General features: G+C 37.0%; 1 protein-coding gene across 5 annotated transcripts; it reads left to right on the top strand.

Moving 5' to 3' along the window:
- Window positions 1–6: 6 nt before the first annotated feature.
- On the top strand, window positions 7–27,119 carry ANKRD49 (ankyrin repeat domain 49). Of its 5 annotated transcripts, none has more exons than XM_078147152.1 (4): window positions 7–1,483; window positions 4,274–4,391; window positions 7,073–7,440; window positions 26,344–27,119. In XM_078147152.1, the coding sequence occupies exons 3-4, from the start codon at window positions 7,168–7,170 to the stop codon at window positions 26,803–26,805; spliced, it is 735 nt and encodes a 244-aa protein (XP_078003278.1). In that variant the 5' UTR covers window positions 7–1,483; window positions 4,274–4,391; window positions 7,073–7,167; the 3' UTR covers window positions 26,806–27,119. The 5 variants fall into 5 exon arrangements, with proteins under 5 accessions (XP_078003278.1, XP_020856228.1, XP_020856230.1 ...); XM_021000569.2 differs by lacking the exon at window positions 4,274–4,391 and having other exon boundaries at window positions 7–1,024; window positions 1,381–1,483; XM_021000571.2 differs by lacking the exon at window positions 4,274–4,391 and having other exon boundaries at window positions 7–492; window positions 1,381–1,483.
- The last annotated feature ends 397 nt before the right edge of the window (window positions 27,120–27,516 follow it).

Below are 27,516 nucleotides of genomic sequence, written 5' to 3' on the forward strand. Positions count from 1 at the left end.
GCGGGGAAGGAGAACCACCTCATCCTCTCGCGATGCTTCCTTGCTCGCGCGAGAACCTCCCGGATTCTTCTGCTCTCGTTGGCTGCGGTATAGGGCGCGTGGTTAGGTCCTTGGGAACGAGTCCCCGCCCCTTTGACGAGAGCCAATTGGGTCGGCTTTGGAGAAGAGTCGGTGACAGGACCCGGAAGTGCGTGGAAGGGAGTGGTGGGTTCGCTCTCCGCCTCTGCCCCGCACCGTCGGAGCTCTTCTGCGCCTAACGAACTTGCTGGTGGTTGAGACGTGGCTGCGTCCGCTCACCCAGCAAGACAAGATCGAGCCGGACCGCGAAGCAGCGGCTTTTCCGCCTCCTCTCTTCCCACCTGGGACCTTGGCCGAGCCGCCCGTTTGTTGTTGGAGGACAGAGATCCCCGATGCCAGCCTTGTGAGGTGACTGGCCCTCTCCGGAGGGCCTTGTCATGGCCTCCCCAGGTCTTGGGAATTCCGCCTCTCCAGGTCATCAACCCTCATTCCCTTCCTATCCTAGTGTCATAGGGTTTAGAGTTGGAAGGGACCCTGTAGAGATCGTCTAGCCCAATCCCTCCTCATTTTACAAATTAGTAAACTGAGGCTTAGAGAAGGGAAGGGATTTGCCTGAGGCTATACCAGTAGTAGGGGGCAGAGCTGGGATTCGAACCCAGGCCTTCTTTGTCTTTGTAGCTGCTTGCAGTCGAATGTTTGCCTCATGTTACCCAACTCTCAAACCAAACCTGTTTCTTTAAATTAATTTCAAAACCACTACTACCTCTCCCTCAAATTATCTTGGGGTACTGACAAATTAAAGTACATTACAGAAAGAGACATACCAGTATTTATCTTTTTAAAAGAAAAAAAAATCCACTCAGGTAAGCCTTAGATGAGGGTTAGGCAGTAGTTGACTCCTGACCTGCAAATTCCTAACTTTGAAGAGGGGACAGTGTAACAAACAAAATGACTGTACAACCATAACATCACTCAGCCCAAAGGAAGAATATGAACCAAGGAGGTGGTAAGATACCTGGATAAAACTATGATTTTCTGTATATATGTTTTAAGTGTCTTTTGCTAAATGTATAAAGGATGTGACCATTAAGAATGCACTTCTGTCATATGTCCAATTAAGGCTTTGAGTAAAAAAGGGGGAATCCTGATATGAGTGGAAGACCAGAAGACTGATAAAGCAGTTCTGACCAGGTCTCAGAAATATGCCATTATACTTAGCTAAATGTACTTCAGTGGATCTGAGATTTCAGCAGTAGGTATTCCCTCCAGTAGTGCAAAGCAAAGTTCATCCATGCTTTTTCATCCTAGGCAAATTTTTTCTGTGTCCTCCAATAAATTCTCCATACAGTATCTTTTTTCTAGGTCTTTTAAGATTCAGTGGACACCTACATGTCACTCAGGCTGCTCATCTGTTTTCCCTTCTTACAACATAACTGGCCTACCTCATCTGGTTGTACCTTTCTAGGTATGCCTTTTATGTTAGTTCTTGTATATTAGTCGCCATAAGTAATATACTATAGCCTATTTACTCCTACCATGCATCTCTGTTGTTGTTTGAATCACCTGCAATTATGGTTTTTCAGAAAGTATGGTATTCATGACTTGCAACTATGTATCTGATATAACTCATATGGATCTGTAACTTCATCGATTTAGATGTTCTTCCAACAATGTAAATTGCAATCTATCCATGCTTGACTTTCCTGTGCTATTTTTGTCCATGTTGCCCATAACCACTATAGAGGCATTCCACGTCATGGTGGGAGCTTTCCTCACTTTTTCTTGATGGACAGGATTACAGTGGAGCACTGGGACAGTCTGGCAGTGTTCCTTCACAAGGAGAAGTCAGTCTTTTTTGTTCACACATTTACCTATAACATCCTTTACTCCATCTCTACAAAGTACCTCATTTGTTACAAATTCTCATCAACTGTGCACCTCTTCCTTGCCTTCTGTGCAATGCTCATTTTGAATTCTTTGCAAACTGCAGTGCTCCATGATGTGTATCTATGCAACAACATGAGCAGAACATCGATATTTTTTAAAAGGCAAGTGGTTGCTTCAGTTTCTTGAAAGCAGTCTAGCCCTCTTTTTGCTGTGTAGTTCTCAGCCCAGCTAGGCCCAGCCTAACACTTTCTTGCAGGAGAGCCTTTAAGGCTACATTTTATTCTAAGTCTTTCATAATCAACAAACATCAGGGTCTTGTTTTCTGTATCACCTTTTAACAATTGTATAACTGAGGATGTAGTTTGCTGTAGAAACTCATTTCATTTGTTCATTTGTCAATCCTAGACATAAACTGATGGACAAGTGCTGTAAATTGTCCATTTAACTGCATATAGTATGGGTAGTTAGTTACTATATCCATACTCATCCATTTGGTTTTTCCTGTGTGGATTACTAGCCTAAATTCTTTTAAGTGGTTACAGATCTATTTGTACTGAAGATAAATTTCTATGTGAGGTGATAGCTTGAAATCCAGATCATGAAAAGCACTGGCAATTTCCCAAATGCTGTCCAGCCAGTTTTTTTCCTCCGATTCAGTTCTGGACCAGCTTACCATCAATCTTCATACCCATTCAAGATATATTTACTCTTGATCTAACTGAATGGACTACCTATCCACTTGTATATCATAGTTTGAGCAATAGGTATGCTTTATCATTTTTTTTCCTGAATATATTGTTGAACTGATCTCTTTTGAATGTCATTTGAGTGGGGAGGTCATAAAGTATTCTGGGCTGTGATATTATTTTCAAACGAGAGCATCAATACCTCTTCCATTTAGGCTTTGTCCATATCAGAGGCAAAACAGCTTTGGTTAGCATATATCTCCTATTTTATACCTCAATAAATATTGATAGGGGAATCACTGAAAAAAAATTACCTCTGTGGTTGTATCTCAAGATCCTCTACTTAGACATCTTAGCTGATATTATTGTACACATGTGACACTTTGTTGCATGAGAGCCTTTAAGGCTACATTTTATTCTAAGTCTTTCATAATCAACAAGGAGCAGGGTCTTGGGTTCTTTTATCACCTTTTAATCAGTTGTATAACTGAGGATGCAGCCTTCTGTAGAAGATCATTTGTGGAAGCCTGTCTATTCCCTTCTCATTTTCTACAACAGTGCCCTCTATATGTATGAAGAGTGTTCTCATAAAGACTTTATGGAGCTGAGAAAGTAGCAGAGTGGGTTGGTAATAAGTATTACAGCTGATAGTTACATAACACTTAAAGGTTTGCAAAGCCCTTTATGTACCTGCTCTCATTAGAGCCTCAAAACCCCTCACAGTAGGTACTTACAGGTATTATTATCACCCCCATTTTACAAATGAAGAAACAAGCTCATAGGCCTTAAGTTAGTTACCCCTGTTCACACAATTTGGGTCTGAGGTAAGACTGAAACAGAGCTCTTCAAGCTCAGTGATATTTCAGGGCAGCTAGGTGGCACAGTGGACAGAGCTCTGGCCTTGGAATCAGGAATACCTGAGTTCATATACGCCTCAGACACTTGACACTTACCAACTGTGTGACCCTGGGCAAGTCACTTAACTCTGGCTGCCTCACCAAAAAACAAAAAAAAAATCAGTGATATTTCCACTACACCATACTACTTATACTCTGGTGCTCAACACAGTCTGTGCCTGGCAGTAGCAAGCTCTTAATAAAAGCTAGGTGACTGACTTTTAGTTACATATTTTTGTTGATTTGGTCTAGCCTAATTGTTCTTGACTTCATTTTCTTAAATGTTATGTTATGAATTCAAATGTGTGGTTACACTCAGAAGATGAAAATGGAATAATGCAGAAATGCTACCAGGTTTTTTTTCTATTCTTGCAGTTTCATTTATAAATTTTCTTGCAATCATCTGACTTGTTTCCATGCAGTAATCTGTTACCGAGCTTTCCGAAGACTCATTTTTCCTACTACTATTCCCCACTTTCTGAGGCAATATAATTTTTAATCTTCCACTGTTCTCTATAACTTTTTAATATATGGACTTATATAGTAGATTAGCATTGCTTTTTGCTACCCTGACCTCCTTGTCTAGAAATTTTACTGGAATAGGCAGTTTCTGGGTTCTTTTGGACTATTCTCTATAGTGATTACTTTTTTGCAGTTAAACTTCTGTTGGAAATAAAAATAGACAGCAACAATGTTTTCCTCTTTTTATTTACTATTTTACAAGGTAGTTCATATCATAGAGTAGTTGTAATTGTCATAAGTGTGGTCTTCTCATCTCTATTCTAGTTATATATTGATTTAACTAGTTGATGGGGGACAGCTAGATGGTGAATAGAGCTCCAGCCCTAGAGGACCTGAGTTCAAATCCAGCCTCAGACACTTGACACTAGCTGTGTGGCCCTGGGTAAGTCACTTAACCCTGACTGCCTCACCAAAAAGCCAAAAGAAAAAGAAACTAGTTGATGATCCGATTGACATAATAAGAATAATTCCCATAATTCCTCATCAATTATATCCTGTTTCTTAAATAGTAAATCTGAGTTTCTATGAGGTACAGTACTTGCCATGTCCATCTCCAAGAATCAGTGTCTAAAATGACTTGGTCTGGAAGATCTTGCAGAGTTCTTTGTAGAATTTCTCTCTCTGAAGCAGGTAGGTGGTGCAGTGGATAGAGCTCTGGCCTTGGAGTCAGGAGTCACTTAATCCCGACTGACTCTCTCTTTGTCTTCTGCAACAGATGATAATTTATAAGTTGCAGTTATCTCCATAGTGGTCTTTTTGTTTATGTTCAGTGTTAATGCTGTAGGCAAGATATCACAGTGTTCCATGAAATGATGTTTCCTTTTTCATGTGATGAAAGCAACTTCACCAATTCCTCTATTCTCTAAGCAAAATGTGGAATATCTTTACATCTTCTAGTTTCATTCATTCATATATGATGTCAATACTGATAAGTTCAGTTCTTCCAGTAATTGATTGACTTGTTAAGCATTGGATATGGAGCATATATTTAAAGCATCAACACTTAAGTTAATCTTTTTTATTTGATCTAAAAAACTGCAATTCTTAGCCACTAGTTACTGCATAAATAAAAAGGACTTCAGAAAGCTGAGTATAATTTTGTATTTTTCTTTGTTTCATTTGTTGCTGTGGACAAAGAATTCATCATCTTGTGTCCATCGTTTGGTAATGAGCCACCTCATTAACTAGTCTATCACTGAGACCATAGTAATCCTTTCTAGGTTGGTAGAATCTATCAGAACATACATATTTTGGTGGCATAGTCTTAAAAAACCTGGGATCACATCCATTCCACTATGAAGCATCAGAGAAAGATTTTTGTGGAGGATCTGAGTATGCCAAAGTTGATTAAGAAGTTTTAACTCGGGAAACCATTCCTGTGTTAGTGAGTGAATCTAACACTGAGGGGAAGATAAGTTGACTATAGTTTCTGAAAACAGTATGAAATGAAACAAGGAAGACTAAGAACAACTCTAAGCTGATAATTTAACCCCCCCCAAAATGTAATTCTCATCCCTACTTAGTTTAACATACTTTTACTAAAATGAAAAAAAAATCAGAATATTAGGAATACTGCTAACTCTGAAAGGTTTCACTATCTTGTCAGGTCATGTAGAGTTCTTAATAGTTGACAGACATTTCTGATTAACAAAGCTGTTACCTATAAAACGTTGTAAAAATATGTGAGATTCATGTTACTCTGTAATACTTTTCATATACTTTATATAATATAGTCTGAGTATTTTTAAATTTCATTTACTAACTAATTTGGTCTACTACTAAGATTTAAATATAGCACTTCAAAGAAATTACAGGGAAGCAAATTTTGACTCAATATAAGAGTATTCTAACAATTAAAGGTGTTCAACAGTGTGGTGGTGCTGCTAAGTGAAGTGGTTAGCTTACCACCATTGGAATTATTTAGTCAGAGATTAGATTACTATCTGCTACGGTTGTGGTAAAAAGGATTCTCTAAAACTCTAGGAAGTAGTTTAGCTTTTGTTTGCATATGGATTATATTTTCTCTTTGTCTAATTTACATAAATACCCAGTTGCCACATTGTTCAGTCACAGCTACCAACCACCTGATATATTTGCATGAGTGAGACAGTCAAACCAAAGGAGACATAGAGTGACATGTAACACAAGATGCACAGATTAAGAGACATCTCCACTCCAAATGTTCATGTGGACTACCTGTGCCTGACCTGTGGTAGAGCCTTCTGAGTTTGTATTAGTCTGATCAGCCACAGTTGGATACACTGTACCTGTACCTTGACCCCAACATACTGATGTCATTTTGGTCCTCTTCAAGAAGGAAGGATAACAGCAAACCTAGATTTATAAAACCTTAGATAAAAGTAACAGCTATGATCAAAATGATGGTGATTGCCACTTGTGGTAGCCATAAGACACAGCGTAGTATTGTGGAAATAATCTTGGAGTACGAAAATTTTAGTTCAAACCCCAGCTCCAGTATTATCTGTGTGGCCATGGACTAGTCACTTAACCTCTCTGAGCTTCAGTTTCCTCATCTATAAAATAGGAATAATAATACATGTACTATCTACATTACATAGTTATTGTGGGGAAAGTGTTTTGTAAACCTTGAATCACCTTATAAATGTGAGCTGCTGTTATAAATGACAGGTAGTATAGTGGTACAGTGGTGTTTACATTACCTTGAAGTTCTTTTAAAATTTCACCATCCAAGGTGCTTGGTACCTTGGTACAAGGTACTTTTTTTTTTCTGGTGTATTTGGTACTTGGCATATCACTTTTACAACAGTCACAATTTCTAATTCTTAGCATATATCATAATAGCTTTAAAATACTATGTAGATGTTGACTATATGTTAGAAAAATCCTACCATACTAGAGTTCATACTAGTAATCATCGTATGTAGGGGTAATTGAAATGTTAGTGTCTAATTATGGAAAGAATGGCTCTCAAGGGATTTTTATCCAGTACTCTGCTAATGTTGTTCATATTTGTGTGACACTGTTGTGTTCAAAAGTGATTCCATTATCATTTACTAATAATTTTTGCACCTGTGTCGTCAGGTTCTAATGATGAATAAAATAGAGAAGACACAGTTCATCACAGAAAGAAAGAAATAGGCCCAAGCTCTAGATGTTCAAAGAGACTGACAATAAAAATGGAAAACACTGAGAATGAAAAAGAAAAATCAGATGATGATGGAAAATCTGACCCAGAGAAGACACTGGACTTTTCTGAATACTTTAACCAATTGGAATTGTTGGAAACTCATAGACACCTAATTCCCCTTGGAACTCAGAGCCTCTGGGTTGATGATACTGATGAAGAAGAAGAGCAGGATGAAGAAACCGAGGAGTGGTATCAAATGCAAGAACAAAAACTAGAAAAGGAGCCAAACAAATTGCTTCTTTGGGCTGCCGAAAAAAATCGGGTAAGAAGAAAATTTCTATTTTTTATTAACTTCAAATTTCTATCTATAAAAGATATTAGAAACCATCTACATTTTTCTGTCAAGACTATAGTTCAAGACATTAATAGCATCCTGAAAACACTATCAAATAGTGTTTACTAACTGTATATACGACCAAAGTATTATTCTCTGTGTAGGCATCCAATAGTATAATAAATTGACTAGAATATGTATATTGTAGATAAATTAATCTCTTTTACCTCTACTAGTATCCTATCCTACTCTTTCATCACATGAAGCTCTAGAAAATAGGTCCTAAAGCTAAAAAGTCTTTGATTAAACCTAGCAATATACCCCCACCCTAGGACCAACATAGATGGAGAAACTTGTCACTAGTAAATTAGCTAATATGTAATAAATGTTTCTGGCAACAGCAACTCATGAAACCATCTATTATGAGGCTTTCAAGCTGTGGTATTGACAGTTTCATCCACACCAGTGAAATTATAGATTTTAAAGTATTAAAATAAGGTAGCTGAATGGTTCATCTTAAAGAAATCTAGGCTATTTGTCTGCCAAAACTCCTTATCATTCCATTAAAATAAAAGTTTCCAGAAATCAGTATCTATGTCATTGTATGTACAGTACATGGAACAAATCAAATCTCCACTGAGTGGCATGACTGAAATGATATTAAGTTTGTTTGGCTACATTTGTTCTTCAGTTCCCCACCATGCAACAATTTAATATGATTACTGATATATTTTTGCACACTACTTAGTGTAATTTTGTTAAGACCTCATTCTCTTGTCAGGATTTGTATACTCCCAAAATAATATTATCCTATGTGTACAGCGGCCCTGAAGAATATGTTGTCCATTTAATCCTTTAATTACTAGAACGTAATCTCCTTGCCAGCATGGACTTTTTTGCCTTTTAGCACAGTGCCTGGTACGTGTAAGCACTTAATAAATGCTGGTTGATTGATACTTAATAGGATCTTAGAGCTGGAAAAGACCTCAGAGGTCATCTAGGATTACTTAAACAATGGATGAGGAGAATCAGTCCCAAATAGATGGAGTAACTTGTTCAAGGTCTCACAACTGATAAGTGAAGCAAGAATCCCTAAGCATAAAATCATACAAAGTTATCTCTAAGAGGTTGGATGCTCTTAAGAATAATATTCTGATTATTCATACACCAACAAACCTGAGAATTGAGGTTCCCCATTCAATTGATGTCACTCTGAACACACACCTTTAACACATTCACTGCAGCCAGTAACTTCTGTGATGCTGCACCCCAGGCACCTAAGCCAGCTATCATCCCTCAAAATTACATCCAAAGCCACATACAGCAGCCCTTTAGATTTCTAGATGGTCATAAACATCCCTTATGGAACGACAGCTATGTACTCCTCCTGAGGTTACACATGCTGTCACAGAAATTGAGAAAAAAAATCTTCCGGTAAAAGAGGCAATTTCTGTATCTCACTTTTTTCAATAGCATAGTGTTTCAAGCTACTAATCTGCAATTCTGTACAACTAGATATAATCACCCAGTGTTTTGTGCAAATGTAAATATTCCAGAGAATCATTTATAGGGAATTCCTCTTCCTTTTGGATTTTTCTCAGAATATGCACCATGACCCTGGTATACATTTTTTATGTCTTCTTGTTTTATTCCTCACATGACATAATCAGAATATCATTAAAATTATTTATGTGGCTGTATACATCTGTCACAGAATTTTGTATGATTCAATATTTGCATACTTTTTTTGAAGACACTCTTTGAGGCTGTATTTTGCTTTACCAAGTCAGATGCCTTTAAAAAAAAAAAAAACAGCAAAGAGGCAAGAGACAACATGGTATGATAAGAAGGGTATGGGGGGGGGAGAAGAGTATTAGGCATAAAGTCAGGAGAGAATGATTCAAATCTCATCTCTGACACTACCTTCATGAGTACAGATGGCACATTTTACCTCTCTGAGATCCAGGTTCCTCATCTGTATTACCCAACTTTTTAGTAGCTCCCCCCCATAAAATAATTCAAAATGCAGAAAGAATTTATTTTGAATTAGTAAGCATTTTGCTTTTTAACAGAGAACAAACCTTACTCATCTATCACAAAATAAGTCTGGGTAATTCTTCAAAAACTCTGATTTTATGAGTAGCTGCTTCCTCCTTTAAGTAAACCTTTCAGCAACTATAGTATTCTACTACTCATAAATCACTCACAGATAAAATCACCGGAAGGATATGGACTTTTATTTCAAGGAGAAATTTGGGGTCATTAAAAGACTTGTGTAATTCCCTGAAGCTATTCCAGCCTGATGACCTCTTCCTGTTTGATTCTGGGACAAATTCATTATTTATTTGCAAAGTCTGTCCAAGACCTATATAGTGATGGATGAGCTCAATGAATTGTCCATCGTATGTGTGGTAGACACGGAAGGTTGTAACACATTATATCATATGGTAGATGTGGTATAAAGGATGTTATCAAAAAACTGGATGACCAGAAAAAAGAGGCTGTTCATAAAGAAACACAAGGAATATCCAATGGATAGCCTACTTGCTCCACTGGTTTCCATAGGATGTCAAGAGAATGCAGTGAACACCCACTTTGGGGCAATGGTGTAGATTTACAGGTCAGTATAAAAAAAATTCTCCAATACAAGTGGTCATGGATGGATTGTAGTCTCCATTTTTCGAAGGAAGTTACCCACATTGATGAGATCATAGAACCATTGTAAAACTGCATCATTTCCTCAACTAAACTAAATCATAGCCCATCTACACCTTAATAAATTATCTTCATGAACTACTTTGACCAAAAAAATTCTTGTTTTGGTCAACTTTCTGCTGATGAGATTCTTAACTAGGCTAATACTTAGAAAAGAAATGTCATTAGATCTATAGTTGAAGTTTTTTCATCTGGGTAGGATCTGCCAAAGATAGTGTTCTGCTGTAACACTACTGAAGAATCTAGGATCACTTCTATGCAAGGTCAGATATTAGACTTGGAACTTTAATGAAGGAAGACTGAATATATTATTTTTAAATTTTAGTAGTACAATATAGTATTCTTAAATAAAATTTTTTCTACTTTGAGAATTCTACCTTAACCTTTTTTTTTTTTTTGCTTTTAGGCAACTGGGGTTAAGTGACTTGCCCAGGGTCACACAGCAGCTAGTAAGTGTCAAGTGTTTGGTCTGATTCCGGATTTGAACTCAGGTCCTCCTGACTTCAGGGCCGGTGCTCTATCCACTGCACCACCTAGCTGCCCCCACCTTAACTTTTTAATTGTTTTTCTTCTATTCAGTAGGAATTTAACCTATCCTCTTTCACTAAATTCCAGATGTACATATTTCCCCTTTATTTGCCTCTTGTCCTCATTTATCTTTAGCTCATTGTTATTTTAAAACAAAACATAATAAAGGCAAAACTGTTATTTCTTGTCTTTATTTGCCTTTCTCAACAACATAAAACAGTCTTTTTATCTTTTTTTTTATTCTCTGTTCCATCACATTTCAAAAATTCTTCCTTATTTTTTCATTCCTAATACAAGCCTACTTCAATACAAATCAAAAGGTAGATCTCAGATTGGGGGTAGGAGTGAGACTGAAACTTGTAAATTAATCAAATCTTCAACCCTTTCATTATTTCCATTGCTTTTATGATAATGCATTCTAATTTGACCTTTGGGGTATGAAGGTCCTCTAAATTGAATTTAGTATTCAGTTATGTATTGAGCAAGATGTCTTAGTTAATATTTACAAAGAGGAAAATAGCCTCCCATTTAGTCTAGTTTTATCCTACATTAGGAGTAGATTGAATTGCTATAAAGAAACATTTTTACCATTCTTCTACTGCTTCACAAATGTTAGAGAAATTTTTCCACTTCCTGTATATGCAGAACTGTTAGACTTCATGGCACTTTTCTGCTCTCTGTGTATTTTGAAAGGCATTTTTAGAAAAGGGGATGGCAACGGCTTATAACTAGATACTTCCTTTGCCAAACCTCCTTTGGATACCTTTTCATAGGATCACAGTGGTTAAATAGTTTAGCTGTTCCTGAACAAGGACTCCTGCATAGTATCCCTTACAAGTAGGATATTGGAGAACATATTACCTAAAAGATGGTTTCTGAGCATTTAGAAAGAGAAGTGATATTTATCTTGCATCATACCTATTTATATGCATGTCATATTCCCTTAAGATGGATTGTAAGCTATTTGAGGACAAGAATTGTGCGGTTTTTTCAAGTTTCCTTGGGAGCTTAGTACATAGTTGTAGATGCTTAATACATGCTTTTTGAAATGAAAAAGAGAGAGAAAGAAAAATGATGATCACTAAAAGCCAGCATAGCTTTATCAAGAATAGTTCATGCCACACTAATTATTAGATTGATAAATCAAGGGAATTGTGTAAATATAATTACAAGACTTAAGCAAGATATTTCTTCTTATTTGGAAAACTATGGACTAGATGAAAATTTGGTTAGATGAATTCAAAACTGGCTGAACGTCCATACCCCAGGGATTTAGTCATTCATGGATTCTTGCCAACTTAAAAGAGGTCACTAGGATAGTATACTAGGAATTGGGTATTGGCCTATACTATTTCCCATTTTTATTGCTGATCTGATTGAAGGTATAGATAGCTTAACTTTCTCATTTTCACTTAATAGAAGAGAATAATGGGTAGCTGGCAGAGTAAGAGCTTTCCTGGAGGCAGCTCCTCCACCCCCACATTAAAAACACAATGGAGGGGCAGCTAGGTGGCAGTGGATCGGCCTTGGAGTCAGGAGGCCCTAAGGCCAAGAAGAAGGAAAGGAGATGACTATGAAGCAATAAGGAGCCTATGGGCCAAGAAAATGGTGGAAGAAGCAAACAAAGACTATCCCTGTAATTAAAGGGAAGTAATTTAGCCCAAGAGGAAACAGACAGAAGGAGCAAAAGAAGGATTAAGGGGCAGCTAGATAGTGCAATGGATAGACTGGCCCTGGAATCAGGACAACCTGAGTTCAATTCTGGCCTTAGACCTTTACTAGCTGTGTAATCCTAGCAAAGTCACTTAACCCCAACTGCCTTTCAAAAAAAAACCAACAAAAGAGAAACATAAAAAAGTAAACATGAAAGTGAAATTGTAAGGGATTCAAGAAAGTTCAACTGTTGGGGCAGCTAGATGGTGCAGTGGTTAGAGCTCTGGCCTTGGAGTCAGGAGGACCTGAATTCAAATATGGCCTCAGATACTTGACACTTACTAGCTGTGTGACCCTGGGCAAGTCACTTAACCCCAACTGCCTCACCAAACAGCAAAAAAAAAAAAAAAGGATTAAGAAACCCAATTGCAAGGCTTCTCAAAGCATCCCTCACAGGACTGCCTTGGGGGACCCTCCCCCAAACCCTTCACAAGCCCAACAAAGGCATATCTGGGGACTAAAGAAAGCCAGCTACAGAAAGAACAGAGAAATTCAGATCAGATCAGAGATTGTTGTAAACTTGGAGAACAGACCCTACTATTCTCCAAGTACTATTCTCTACTACAGACTAGAGCCTCCCAGCATCAGGGTTCGAACTGCCAATCCCACCCTTTGCAGGAAATAACACCATACTCAACTCTGAAAATCTGAGAGAAGAGGAAATAGATAGGAAGGAGGAAGAGAGAGGAGGCGTAACAGTACCAGACCATGTAAAGGAAAAAAGTTGACAAAAAGGATATTTTTAACAAGGACACCACAGAAAAATCAGCAGAATGATTAAGACAGACAAAAACTGACTAAGGAGTAGAAATGGATTCAAAGAAAAGTTTAATTCAGTGGAAATTAAGATAACATTAAAGCAACTAACTCCAGGAACCTCCAGAATGGTTTAAAAGAAGAATTAAAGAATTAAACCAAAATAGATTTAAGGACAGAAATTAGAGATCTTAAGGAACAAAACAGCAAGCTTAAACAAACAGCTTCTACTTCTGTGTTCAGGAACTCTGAAATTCCTTTATCTAATCATAATCATATCATTTAACAGTCATAATTGTTATTCTACCAGTTCCTGTATCTTGCAACTCTTAACCCTGTTCTTAATCTTTTGTGACCTCCAATCCCTCTACCCCTAAGTTTACTAGCCCATAACCCCTATATTGGCTACACTCTCTTACCTTCTACATCTTGACCCCTTGGTGAACCAGTCAGTCATTGATTAGCCACCACATTTAGCATTTATTAAGTGCTGCATTTATTCAGCACCCTCCTATGTACTAGGCACTGGACTAAGCAGTAGGGATCCAAGGGAAGGCAAAAACCAGTCCTTGCTCCCAACAAGTTCACAGTCCAGCAGCGGAGACAGCAGACTAACAACTATGTGCAAACAAGATATTTACAAAATAAATTGGGAGTAGTCTTAGAGGAAGGCACTAAGATAAGAAGGACTGACAAAGGCTTCTTGCAGAAAGCATGACTTCAGTTGTCTAGATATTTGAAAGAAGCCACACAGGACAGGAATCAGAGATGAGGAGAGAGTGCTGCTGAACAAAGCTACAGAAAATCACAAAACCCTGCTGACTATATCTGGGGCCTCAATATACCTCCTTAGTCTGCACCTCCCTAAGTCATTCCTCACTGTCCCATTCACCATGCCAGCTATTCCAAACCTTTTCACTCTTCCTCAAGTCTCCTGTGGCACTCCCTCTCCCAAACCTCCATGCTTAGAACCCTGCCACATAGTTCCCTGTCTTCCCCCATACTCAGAAAATGTTTGCTTGATCCATTTATTCCCCCTCACTCTTATTCATCTATCTCTTCTTTTATGGTTAAACTCCTTCAGAAGGCAACCTGCAGGTGGTGTTGTCAGTGCCTTTCTTCTCACTCTGTTCTTAACTCTCTACAGTCTGGCATCCAACTTCATTATTCAGCTGAAATAACTCCAAAGTTATCAATGATTTCTTAGCTGACAAACTTAATAACCTTTTCTCAATCTTCATAACTTTTTGACCTCTCTTTAACCTTTGACACTGTCAGTCAACCTGTTCTCGATATTCCCTTCACTCTAGGTTTTCATGATACTTTTTTCTTGTTCTTATCCTACCTCTCTGACTACTCCTCAGTCTTTTTGCTGGATCTTCAAGCCGTACTTACTAACCTTGGGCATTTTGCAAGGCTCTGTCCTGGGCCCCCTCTCCCACTCTAATATTTCACTTAATGATCTCATCATCACCCACAGATTCAAGGATCATTTCTATGCTGATGATTCGCAAATCTGTTTGTCTAGCCCAACCTCTGCTGTCATCCACTGTCACCTATTCACCTGCTTAAAACTAGACATCCCATAAACATATTAAACCCAAAAGTGGATTCATTATTTCCTCTCCTCTCAAAATAACTGCTCCCTTCCTAACTAACCTATTACTGTCAAAAGTATCACCATTTCTCCCAGTCACTCAAACTCTCAATCTAGATGCCATCTTCAATTCGCTCTTCTCTTTCACTACCCCATGTCCAGGCTGATGTTCAGTATTATTGATTCCATCTCAACATCTTTCATATCAGCCTCCTAACTCTCCTATGAAATTTCCACCACCCTCATGCAGATCCTCATCACCTCACACCTGAACTGTTACAATAGCCTGCCGATTGGTCTCACTGTTTCACGTCTCTTCCCATTCTAATCCATCCTTAGCTCAGCTGTTAAATTTATCTTCTTAAAGTGCAGATCTGACCATGTCACTCTCTCAGTCCCCAATTCCCCCCCTTTAATAAACTGCATCTGGCATTTAAAGCCCTTCAAAAGCAGGCCTATTTCTACCTTTTTAGTCAGTTCATTATGCCACTCTGTAATCTAATGACACTGGCCCCCTTGCTATTCCTTATAACACTCTGTTTCCCAACTTAGTGCATTTTAACTGATTATCTCTCACTCCTGGAATTCTCTTCTCATCTCTGTCTGCTGGCTTCCTTGACTTCCTATAGATACTTTGGCCTACTTAACTTATTAGTGTTTCAGGCAACCCACTAAGAAGATAATGAATATAGAAGGAAACACAAACTTATTCACATCTGTAACCCTAAATGTGAATGAATTAAACTCTCCAATTTGAAAGGGGGGAGGATAGAGTGGAGAGGGAATGAGTAAGAAAATAATATCCTGTAGTTTGTTGCACATAGGTACATACCAGGTAAAAATAAGGCGATGGAACAAAATTTTATGTGCTTCAGGAAATTCAAAAAATGGGAGTTACAATAAAAATCACAGGTAAGACAACAATGAAAATTGATAAAGCCAAAGGGAACCACCTTATCCTTAAAGGTACCACAGTCGATCAAAAATAATCAAATTAAATGTGTGTGTGCCAAATGGTATAGTAGCTAAGTTCTTAAAAGAAGATCCAGGCAAATTACAAGATGGCATTGATACAGAAATAATAGCAAAATGCTCTAATATTCCTTTCTCAAAGGCAGATAAACAGTTAGGAAAACATAGAACTGAATGAATTGTTAAACTGGCTTGTGGCAAATTCCAAGTTGGTAGGAGAAGGACATTAAAGAACAAATGTCTCAGAATCCCAAAGTACCTTTATAAAAACGTATTATGTGTACTGGGCATGAAGAATTCATAAATATAAATAGGTAAAACACACCCTTAATAGACCATAATACAATAAAATTAATATTTTTAGAGTTACATGACTAATAAACCATTATCCAAGCTGATCAAGAAAAGGACAAAGGAAAATTAAGTTACAACAATAAAAATTTACAGCAGAGAGAATGAAAGAATTCTGAATCTTATGACAATTATATTCCACCAAACTTGAGAATTAAAATTGATAAGTAGTTACAAAAACAAATTTTAAAAACAGAAAAGAGATGCTAGCCCAATCTTAGCAAAAAAAGTGGACAAGCTATAAATGCATTGCCAAAGGGAAAAACTTCCAGGTCAGATGGACTTTCAAATGAATTCTATCAGTAATATAAAAAGTAGTTAATTCCATTATTCCATAAACTTTGCAAAAATATTAAATGAAGGGATCCTACCAAATTCTTTCTGTGATACAAATAAGAGTTTGATAATCTAAACCAGGGAAAGAAAACTCAGAAAAAGAAAACTAGACCACTATCCCCAATGAATATCAATACTAAAATTTTAATTAAAATATGAGCAAAGATGACCAGGTTAGACTTAAACCAAGAATGCAGGATTGGTTCAATTATAACTAGGAAGATTGTAAATATAATAGGTTGTGTTAATAACAAGAACAACAAAAGTGACTATCAGTAGAGATATAGGAAAAAACAAAATAGTCATTTGTGAAAAATAATGCAAGTCATTGGAATAAATCACCCTTTAATATGACAAATAGTATCTATCTACAATCAAGAGCTTAAATTACACATAAAAGATATAAACTAGAGGTTTTTCCATTAAGTTCAAGGGTAGTTATAACAGACAGTAGAAAGAAACTGAGGAAATATGCATAAACAAAAAAGAAAATTATTCCTTTTCCAGATCATATGCTTAGAGAAACCTAGAGTCAACTAAAAATTAATTTAAACAAAGAATAAATTCAGCAAAGTAGTAAAATATAAAACAAGCCCATACAAATCATCAGCCTTTCTGTTTATTTCCAACAAAACCCAGGATAAACAGAAATCCATTCAAAATTATTACAGAAAGTATAGCTTCCTTGCCTTTGAAGGAAAGAATAAGCCTAACCTACAGGATGGGTTAGAGAAAATAGTAAACCTATCATATTGAGCTACTTCTCAGATAAATAATCAAAGGATATAAACAAATTATGAATCATCACATGAAAATGTTTTCCACATCACTAAGAATATAAATTCTAACAACCATAAGGTTTCACCTAACACCTTACAATTAAATCAGTCAACAGAGATATTAAGCACCTACTGTGTGCCAAGTACTCTGACAGGTACAGAGAATACGAAGACAAAAGCCCTACCATCGAGAGACCTACAAAGTAAAATGAAGACTTTGAAACTTTGTTTTGCTTCTTAGCCCAGTACATTTTCAGAAAAAGGAAATCTGCTTAAACTCAGTTCAAAATAAAGTATATGTTGACCCCAATACACTAAAATCTTCTGTAATTATAAGATATGTAAGTTCATTGACATGAATACTTCTGCCACCACTACTAATCCAGATACCCTTGTCTCTCTCCACTAACTGAATGTTGTATGAACAGAGAATTTCAGAGTTAGATGTGAACTAGGGGGCCATCTAATCCAATCCATACCCTAAAAAATCTTTTTTTAAAAATAATTTATTTTTAGTTTTCAGCATTCACTTCCATAAGATTTTGAGTTTTAAATTTTCTCCCAAGACAGCATGTAATCTGATATAGGCTCTACTTATATATTCACAATAAGCATATTTTCCCATTAGTCATGATGTAACGAACAATTAGAACTAATGGGAGGAATCAACCACTAGAATGAAGCAATAAAACAACAAAGGAAAAGGAGAGCAAACAGTATGCTTCCATCTGCATTCAGATTTCATAATTCTTTCTCTAGATGTGGGTAGCATTTCCCATCATGAGTGTTTTGGAGTTGTCTTAGATCCTTGCATTGCTGAGAAGAGCCTGGCCTATTAAAGTCAGTCATCACACAGCGTGGCTGTTACTGTGTACAATGTCGTCCTTGTTCTGCTCACTTTACTCAGCATCAATTCATGTAAGTCTTTCCAGGTTTTTCCGAAGTCTGCCTGCTCATCATTTCTTATAGCACAATAGTATTCCATTACATTCATATACCACAACTTGTTCAACCATTCCCCAGTTGATGGGCATCCCCTCAATTTCCAATTCTTTGCCACCACAGAAAGAGCTGCTATAAATATTTTTATACATATGGGATCCTTTTCCCGTTTTTATGATCTCTTTGGGATATAGACCTAGAAGTGGTATTGCTGGGTCAAAGAGTAGGCATAGTTCTATAACCCTTTGGGCACAGTTCCAAATTGCTCTCCAAAATTGTTGGATCATTTCACAACTCCACCAACAATGCATTACTGTTCTAATTTTCCCACATCTTCTCCAACATTTATAATTTTCCTGTTTTGTCATGTTAGCCAATCTGATAGGTGTGATGTAGTACCTCAGAGTCATTTTGATTTGCATTTCTCTGATGAATAGTGATTTAGAACATTTTTTCATATAACTGTGGATAGCTTTAATTTCATCCTCTGAAAACTGCCTGTTCATATCCTTTGACCATTTATCAACTGGGGAATGATTTGTATTCTTATAAATTTGACTCACCTGAGAACTGCCTGTTCATATCCTTTGACCATTTATCAATTGGGGAATGACTTGTATTCTTATAAATCTGACTTAATTCTCTATATATTTTAGAAATGAGGCCCTTATCAGAGTCACTAGTTATAAAAATTCTTTCCCAATTTTCTCTTTCCTTCTAATGTTGGTTGCACTGGCTTTGTGCAAAAACTTTTCAATTTAATGTAATCAAAGTTATCCATTTTGTATGTCATAATGTTCTCTATCTCTTGTTGGGTCATAAATTCTTCCCTTCTCTACAGACTGAAAGGTAAACTATTCCTTACTCTATTAGTTTGCTTATAGTATCAGCCTTTATATCTAAATCCTCTACCCATTTTGACTTTATCTTGGTATAGGGTATAAGATGTTGGTCTATGCCCAGTTTCTGCCATACTATTTTCCAGTTTTCCCAGCAGTTTTTGTTAAATAGTGATTTCTCATCCCAGAAGCTGAAATCTTTGGGTTCATTAAACAGTAGATTACTATACTAATCTGTAAGTAATCTAGTAAGACTGTTGTATCTTGCATACCTAACCTATTCCACTGATCCACCACTCAATTTCTCAGCCAGTACCAAGTGGTTTTGTTGATTGATGCTTTATAATACAATTTAAGATCTGGTACAGGTAGGCCACCTTCCCTTGCATTTCTTTTCATTAGTTCCCTTTATATTCTGGACCTTTTGTTCTTCCAGATGAATTCTGTTATTGTTTTTTCTAGCTCTATAAAATAATTTTTGGTAGTTTGATTGGTATGGCACTGAATAAGTAAATTACTCTAGGTAGAATTGACATTTTTATTATATTAGCTCAACCATGAGCAACTGATATTTTTCCAGTTATTTAGATCTGATTTTATTTGTGTGAAAAGTGTTTTGTAATTATGTTCATGTAGTTCCTGGTTTTGTTTTGGCAGGTAGATTCCCAAATATTTTATAATGTGTGCAGTACTTTTAAATGGAATTTCTCTTTCTATCTCTTGCTGTTGGGCTTTGTTAGTAATATATACTACATATATTCTATATATTACTACGTAGTAATATATAGAAATACTGGTGATTTGTATGGGTTTATTTTATATCCTGCAACTTTGCTAAATTTGTTTATTATTTCAAGTAATTTTTTACTTGACTCTCTAGGATTCTCTAAGTATACTATCATATCATCTGCAAAGAGTGATAGCTTTGTGTCTTCTTTGCCTATTCTAATTCCTTCACTATCTTTTTCTTCTCTTATTGCTAAAGCTAACATTTCTAGTACATTGAATAACAGTGGTGATAATGGAATCCTAGTTTCACCCCCAATATTATTGGAAATGCTTCTAGCTTATCCCCATTACATAAAATGCTTGCTAAGGGTTTTTGATAGGTGCTATCTGTCATTTTTAGGAAGACTCCATTTATTCCTGTGCTCTCTCTAGTGTTTTTAATGGGAATGGGTGTTATATTTTGCCAAATGTTTTTCTGCACCTATTGAGATAATCATATGATTTCTGTTTTATTGTTGATATGGTCAATTATGCTGATAGTTTTCCTAATATTGAACCAGTCTTGCATTCCTCATATAAATCCTACCTGGTCATAGTGTATTATCCTCAAGATAAGTTTTAATCTCTTTGCTAATATTTTATTTAAAATTTTTACAATATATTCATTAGGGAGATTGGTCTATAATTTTCTTTCTCTGTTTTGGCTCTTCCTGGTTTAGGTATCAGCACCATATTTGTATCATAAAACGAATTTGGTAAGACTTCTTCTCCACCTATTTTCCCAGATAGTTTATGTAGTATTGGAATTAGTTGTTCTTTAAATTTTTATAGAATTCACTTGTAAATCCATCTGGCCCTGGAGATTTTTTCTTAGGGAGTTCACTGATGGCTTGTTCAATTTCTTTTTCTGAAATGATGTTAAGTGTTTTAATTCCTCTTCCATTAATCTGGGCAATTTATATTTCTGTAAATATTCATCCATTTCACTAAGATTATCAAATTTATTGGCATACAGTTGGGCAAAATAGCTCCTAATTACTGTTTTGATTTCCTCTTCACTGGTGGTATTTTTGATGCTGGTAATTTGTTTTTTTTTTTTTAATCAAATTAACCAAAGATTTATCTGTTTTATTGTTTTATTTTGTTTTGTTTTCATAAAACCAGCTCTTAATTTTATTTATTAGTTCAATTAAAGATATAAAGCTTCCCGAAGGACTGTTTTTGCTACATCCCATAAGTTTTGGTATGTTGTCTCATTCTTGTCTTGGATGAAGTTCGTGATTGTCTCCATGATTTGTTGTTTGACCCACTCATTCTTTAGGATTAGATTATTTACTTTTCAGTTATTTTTTAGTCTTTCTATGGCCTTTTATTACATGTAATTTTTATTTCATCATGATCTGAAAGGGATGTATTTAATATTTCTGCCTTTTTGCATTGCATTGTGAGGTTTTTGTGCCCTAGTACATGGTCTATTTTTGTGTAGGCGCCATATACCACTGAGAAAAAGGTATATTCCTTTCTGTCCCCATTCAGTTTTCTCCAGAGATCAACTACATTTAATTTTTCTAAAATTCTATTCACCTCCTCAATTTCTTTCTTGTTTATTTTGTGGTTAGATTTATCTAGTTCTGAGAGGAGGAGGCTGAGGTCCCCCACTAGTATAGTTTTGCTGTCTATTTTTTCCTGTAACACTCTTAACTTCTCCTCTAGGAATTTAGATGCTATACTACTTGGTGCATATATGTTTAGTAATGATATTACTTCATTATCTATGGTACTATTTACCAGGATGTAGTTTCCTTAGTCATCTCTTTTAATTAGATCTATTTTTGCTTTTGCTTTGACTGAGATCAGGATTGCTACCCCTGCTTTTTTTACTTCAGTTTAAGCATAATATATTCTGCTCTAGCCTTTTACCTTTGCTCTGTGTGTATCCCTCTGCTTCAGATGTGTTTCTTATAAACAACATATTGTAGGATTATGGTTCTTAATCCACTCTGCTATCCATTTTTCCATGTTATGGGAGAGTTCATCCCATTCACATTCACAGTTATGATTACTATCTGTGCCTTCCTGTCCATCCTATCTCCCCTGACCCATTTATACTTTTCTCTCTCCTTTCTCCCTTTCTCTCCTCAATAGAGTTTTGCTTTCGACCACTGCCTTCCTCAGCCTGCCCTCCCTTCTATTAGCCCCCTCTCTTTTCTTCCTCTTTACCCCTCTGTACTTCTTCCCTCCCTTCTATTCACCCCCTCCCTTTTCTTTTTTCTTTCCTCTCCTATTTCCTATAGGGTAAGTTAGATTTCTGTACCTTCTGTAGATTATGTTTTTCCCTCTTTGAACCAAATCTGATGAGAGTAAGGTTCAAACAATGCTCATCTCCCTCCCTTCTTTCCCTCTGCTGTATTAGGTTTTTGTGCCTTTTCATGTGATATAATTTACCCTGTCTACCTCCTCCTTTCATGTTCTCCCAGTACAATTCCTTTTCACCACTTAGATTTTTTACCATCACATCAGTCAACTTATACCCTTGCCCTCTAAGTATACCCCTTTTAAATGTCATAATAACATTACAATTCTCAAGAATTGCAAGTGTCATCTTCCCTTGTAGGGATATAAACAGTTTGCTCTTATTAATAACTTTTTTTTTCCTGTTTTTATGCCTCTGTTGAGTCTTGTATTTGAAGGTCAAATTTTCTATTGAGCTGTGGTCTTTTCACAGTAAGGTTTGGAAGTCTCCTATTTTGTTGAATGTCCATCTCCTTCCTGAAAGATTATGCTCATTTGGATAGTTGATCCTTGGTTGTACTCTAAGCTCCTTTGCCTTACGGAATATTGTATTCCACATCCTCTAATCTTTTAATGTAGAAGCTGTAAGGTACTGTGTAATCCTGACTGTGGTTCCATGATATTTAAATTGTTTCTTTCTGGCTGCTTGCATTATTTTCTCTTTGATCTAGTAATTTTGGAATTTGGCTACAATAGTCCTTGGCGTTTTCAATTTTAGATCTCTTTCAGGAGGTGATCAGTGGATTCTTTTGATGACTAATTTACCATCTGGTTCTAGGACCTCAGGGCAGTTTTCTTTGACCTTGTCAAGGCTCTTTTCTATCATGGTTTTCAAGTGGACCAATAATTTTTAAATTGTCTCTCCTGGATCTGTTTTCCAGGCCAGTTGTTTAATCAATGAGATATTTTACATTTTCTTCTATTTTTTCATTCTTTTGTTTCTGTTTGACTGATTCTTGCTCTCTCATAGAGTCATTAGCTCCCACTTGCCCCATTCTAATTTTTAATGAGCTGTTTTCTTATATTGGATTTTGTACTTCCTTTTCCATTTGGCCCATTTTACTTTTTAAGGACTTGTTTTCTACAGTTAATTTTTGTCCTTCCTTTTCCAAGCTATTGACTCTTTCTTGCACACCTCTAATTTCTTTTCCCAACTTTTCTTCTACCTCTTTTATTTCACTTTTTAAATCCTTCCTGAGCTCTTTCAAGAAGGCTTTTTGGGCTTAAGACCAGTTCATATTCCCCTTTGAGGTTTTAGATGTGGGTATATTGATAATGTTGTCCTCTTTTGAATTTGTGCCTTGATCTTCCCTTTCCCCATAATAAGAATCTATGGTCATTGTCCATTTCTACTTTGCCTATTTCCTGACTTAAAAAAAAAAAGTTGAGCTCTCCTGCTGGAGTGAAGGGGGCACTTACCCAAGCTTCTTTTCCTGCTCACCAGGGCCTTGTGCTTGAATGTCTGGCTCCTGCTCACCCAGGCCTTGCACAGGGATGTTTTGCTGCTGGTGAATGTCTCTCGGCCTGGAGTTTTGCCTCCTGGAGTTGTGCTTCCTGGAGTTGTGTTGAGGCACCAGGTGATTTGGCTGCTGGAGAACACCGTCACCCGTGGTGGTTTTCCAAGCTGATGTCTACTGGTTCCCCTGCCTGTATTGAGACTCTCGTGGGGTCCTGGTGTTGGCACTTGCCTGCTCAACCAACCTGGGTCTCAGTATCTTCCCCTGGTATGCTGAGGTGGGGCTTGCCACTGGCTTGCTGGGACACCTCCCAACATGTATTGCTTCCCCCTCCCCCAGAGCTAGAGCTATGCCTTTCCCATTAATCCCCCAAAGTTCCTGGGCTACAAGACTGCAGTGCCCTGTCGTTTTGCTGGCTCAGGATTTTTCCTGGGTCAATATTTTATGGGCTGTCAAAGATCAGTAAGGGAGGGTGAGAGCAACTTACTCCACCATCTTGGCTCCCAGAGCCCTAAAAAATCTCCACTACAATACACCACTACAATCATCCCCCCTTTGCTTGAAGATTTCCTTTGAAGGAGAACCCACTACCTCCCAAAATAGGCCATTCCAATTTTGGATAGTTCTCACTATAAAGGATTTTTTCCTTACAGAAAACCTAAATTTGCCTCTTTTGTAACTTCTACCCATTGAGCTTGGTTTTACCCTCTAGAACCAAATGTAACAAGTATAATCCCTCTTCCAAATGACAACCTTTCAAGTACTTGAAGACAACTATCATGAATCCCTAAGTCTTCTCCAGGCTGAACATTCCCACTTCCTTCTACTGTTCTTCAGAGAGCATTATATCAAGGAGGTTCACTATCCTGATTATCCTACTCTGAACACTCTCCAGCACTGTCTTTCTATTTTTGTTTGTTTGTTTTGGAGGCAGTTGGGATTAAGTGACTTACCCAGGGTTTCAAAGCTAGTAAGTATCTAAAGCCAGATTTGAATTTAGGTCTTCCTAAGCTCTATCCACTATCCACAATTCAGGTGTTCTATCCACTGTACCATCTAGCTGCCCCTCCAGCAGTGTCTTTCTTAAACTGGGGGGGGGAGGCGTGGCAATCTCCAGTCATCCTGATCTATATCTTGCCAGTGGACCCAGATGGGTCGGGAGGAGAAAGTGAGGCAGGTGACTTTGCACAGCCCTCACTCACTTAAATCCAATTCACTTGAAAGTCATGGCATCACTTTCCTGATGTCATGGCCCTCTTCTAGAACGCAGGACAAACAACAACAACAACAATCTTAAACTGTTTTGCCCAGAGCTAAAGACAATACTCCAGGTGTAATCTGATACAAAGTATCACCTCTTTAATCTTGGACACTGTACCTAACTTAATGCAGCCTAACATTGTGTAGTTTTGTTTTTTGGTTTTTTTTCTTCACCATGCCATAATTTTGGCTTATATTGAGCTTATGGTCCACTAAACCCCTCCCCCAGACCATTTTCAGACAGATTGCTATCTAACCATACCTTTCTTAATTTGTGCTTAAAGTTATTTTTTTATCTTAGCTACAGACTTGAAATTTAATAAGGACAAAGACAATTTTATTATGTTCAGCCAAGTGTTAAAATTATTAAGGATCCTGGATCTGTCCTCTGGTGTGTTTGCTAGCTCTTCTAGCTTTATGAGTGCAGATTTGAGATGAATACTATCAGTGCCTTTACCAGTTCATTGATTAAAAATATGAAACAGCATAAGACCAAACACAGATCCCTAGGGCATTCCAATAGAGATCTCATTGCAAGGTGACATCAAACCAAGGCCTCAAAAAGTCTTTGAGTGACAATTCTACCACTTCCAAATCCATCTGATTGTTCTAGCATCTTGCTCATGTCTCTCCATCTATTCCACAAAAAGCACATGCTATGTACCTTATCAAATGCTTTGTTAAAATCTAGGGAAACTATATTCATACCATTTCTTGGGATCTACCCTTTTGCAACTATCAAAAAGGGAGATAAGTTAGTCTGGTACAACCTGTTTCATGCTAAGGAGCTGTTGGTTTCTTAGGATCACAGCTTTCTTTTCTAGATACGTGCTAATAATCTCTTTAATATGTTGTAGAATTTTGTTTTAATAAACAGTTTCATGAGTTGCTATGGCCAAAAATTGTATAACCTAGTGGCCAATCTTTAGATGACAAGCATTTCTGAACTTAGGTAAGCTGATCCTGGGTTGCTAGATACACAGTCCATAGCTGAGTCCATACTGAAGGCCTTTACACCTCAGGAGGAAACCAAATGAGCTTCCATTCATTGCTGGCATATGTTTAAGAACCCAACATCACCTCTGACATAATAAGAATCTGTAGAGAACACTAAAATCAATTAAATTATGTATTGCTTCACAGGTGTAAAGTCACAGCTTACAGGCCAGGAATGGTGCTTCTGTGTAACACATTTATGGAATAGAATTAAATGCACAGTTTATTATTTAGATACTCTCATAATTAGAAAAATCAAAATATGTTTTATGTTAATTCATTATTGTCATTGCCAGGAAAATATCTTAATTTGCATTTTGAAGAATGGTGTTTACAAGATCTTCCAGAAATCCTTTTTTTTTTTAAAGCTCTGGGTTAAGGGGCAGCTAGGTGGCACAGTAGATAGAGCACCAGCCCCGGAGTCAGGAGGACCTGAGTTCAAATCCTGCCTCAGACACATAACACTTACTAGCTGTATGACCCTGGGCAAGTCACATAACCCCATTGCCTAGCAACAAACAAAAAACCAGAGCTCTAGGTTGAATTCCAAACAGTGTCCAAAGTATAGTAAGGACTCTTTAGTAAATTAGGAAATGGTTATTTTAAAGCTTTCTTGTACTTCCTTCTAGCTTGCCACAGTACGAAGGCTGCTTTCTGAAAAGGCCACTCAAGTAAATACCAGAGATGAAGATGAGTACACACCTCTCCATCGAGCTTCGTATAGTGGGCACTTAGATGTTGTCCGAGAGCTGATTGCCCAAGGGGCAGACGTTCATGCAGTGACAGTAGATGGCTGGACTCCCCTACATAGTGCCTGTAAATGGAACAATACCAAGGTGGCATCTTTCTTACTTCAGCATGATGCAGATATCAATGCTCAAACAAATGGCCTGTTGACCCCCTTGCATCTTGCTGCAGGAAATAGAGATGGCAAAGACACCCTAGAACTCCTTCTGATGAATCGTTACATCAAACCAGGCCTAAAAAATAACTTGGAAGAAACAGCATTTGATATTGCCAGAAGGACCAGTATCTACCACTACCTCTTTGAAATCGTAGAAGGTTGCACAAATTCTAAACTGGAGTCTTAAACATTCTGATAACTTTAATCAGTTTCTGAGTAGCTACAACTCCTTTGGATGAAATATAAAAACATTCCAGAATATGAAATTTAATTCTAAGAAGATATTTTGAAAACATTCAATAGTATTTATTCCAGGTGATAGACAGATTCACTGTCAAAGTGTATATGAAAGGGCTGAGGGGTTTTCTACTATTTATGTCTATGTGGTAATTTTGTGATATGGTCAAACATAACTAGCTTACCTGTACTTTCTGTACTTCAAGTGTCATATTAAAATGTGTCATTTTGGGTGTTAAACCAAATAAAATGCTTTTTAAAACATCCCATATCCTGGGTCTTTATTCACTATTTAGTATGTTGAGTTTTATATTTAAAGCCTGTTAGCCTAATTCTGTCCAGATAAAATTTGAAATACTCGTCCCTCTGTGAGATCCTATGGTTGTTACAAAATCATTGCAGTGTGGTATGGAAGGAGCATTAGACTTCAATTAAACAAATATTTATCAAGTACCTACCACTGTGTAAAGCAGTGGAGATACAGAAGCAAAAATAACAGTCACTGATCTCAGTGAATTTTATCTACTGCGTATGTGCAATATATATACATGTATTTTAATATGAAATATTTCAGCAGGGGGAGAACACTAAGAATTGGGAAAAAGAAAAGGCTTCCCAGAAGAGAAAATGAAATGAGCTTTCCTGGTCAAAAATCTTCAGG

Source organism: Phascolarctos cinereus, unplaced genomic scaffold (genome assembly GCF_003287225.1).
Source record: "Phascolarctos cinereus isolate Bilbo 61053 unplaced genomic scaffold, phaCin_HiC Scaffold_726;HRSCAF=1367, whole genome shotgun sequence".
Classification (NCBI taxonomy): domain Eukaryota; kingdom Metazoa; phylum Chordata; class Mammalia; order Diprotodontia; family Phascolarctidae; genus Phascolarctos; species Phascolarctos cinereus.

What these genes read in the sequence shown, in the direction of transcription:
- ANKRD49 (XM_078147152.1), top strand. Translation starts at nt 7,168, where the DNA reads ATGGAAAACACTGAGAATGAAAAAGAAAAATCAGATGATGATGGAAAA. An exon ending in GGGCTGCCGAAAAAAATCGG is followed by an intron (nt 7,441 to 26,343) that starts GTAAGAAGAAAA and finishes ACTTCCTTCTAG; the next exon opens with CTTGCCACAGTACGAAGGCT.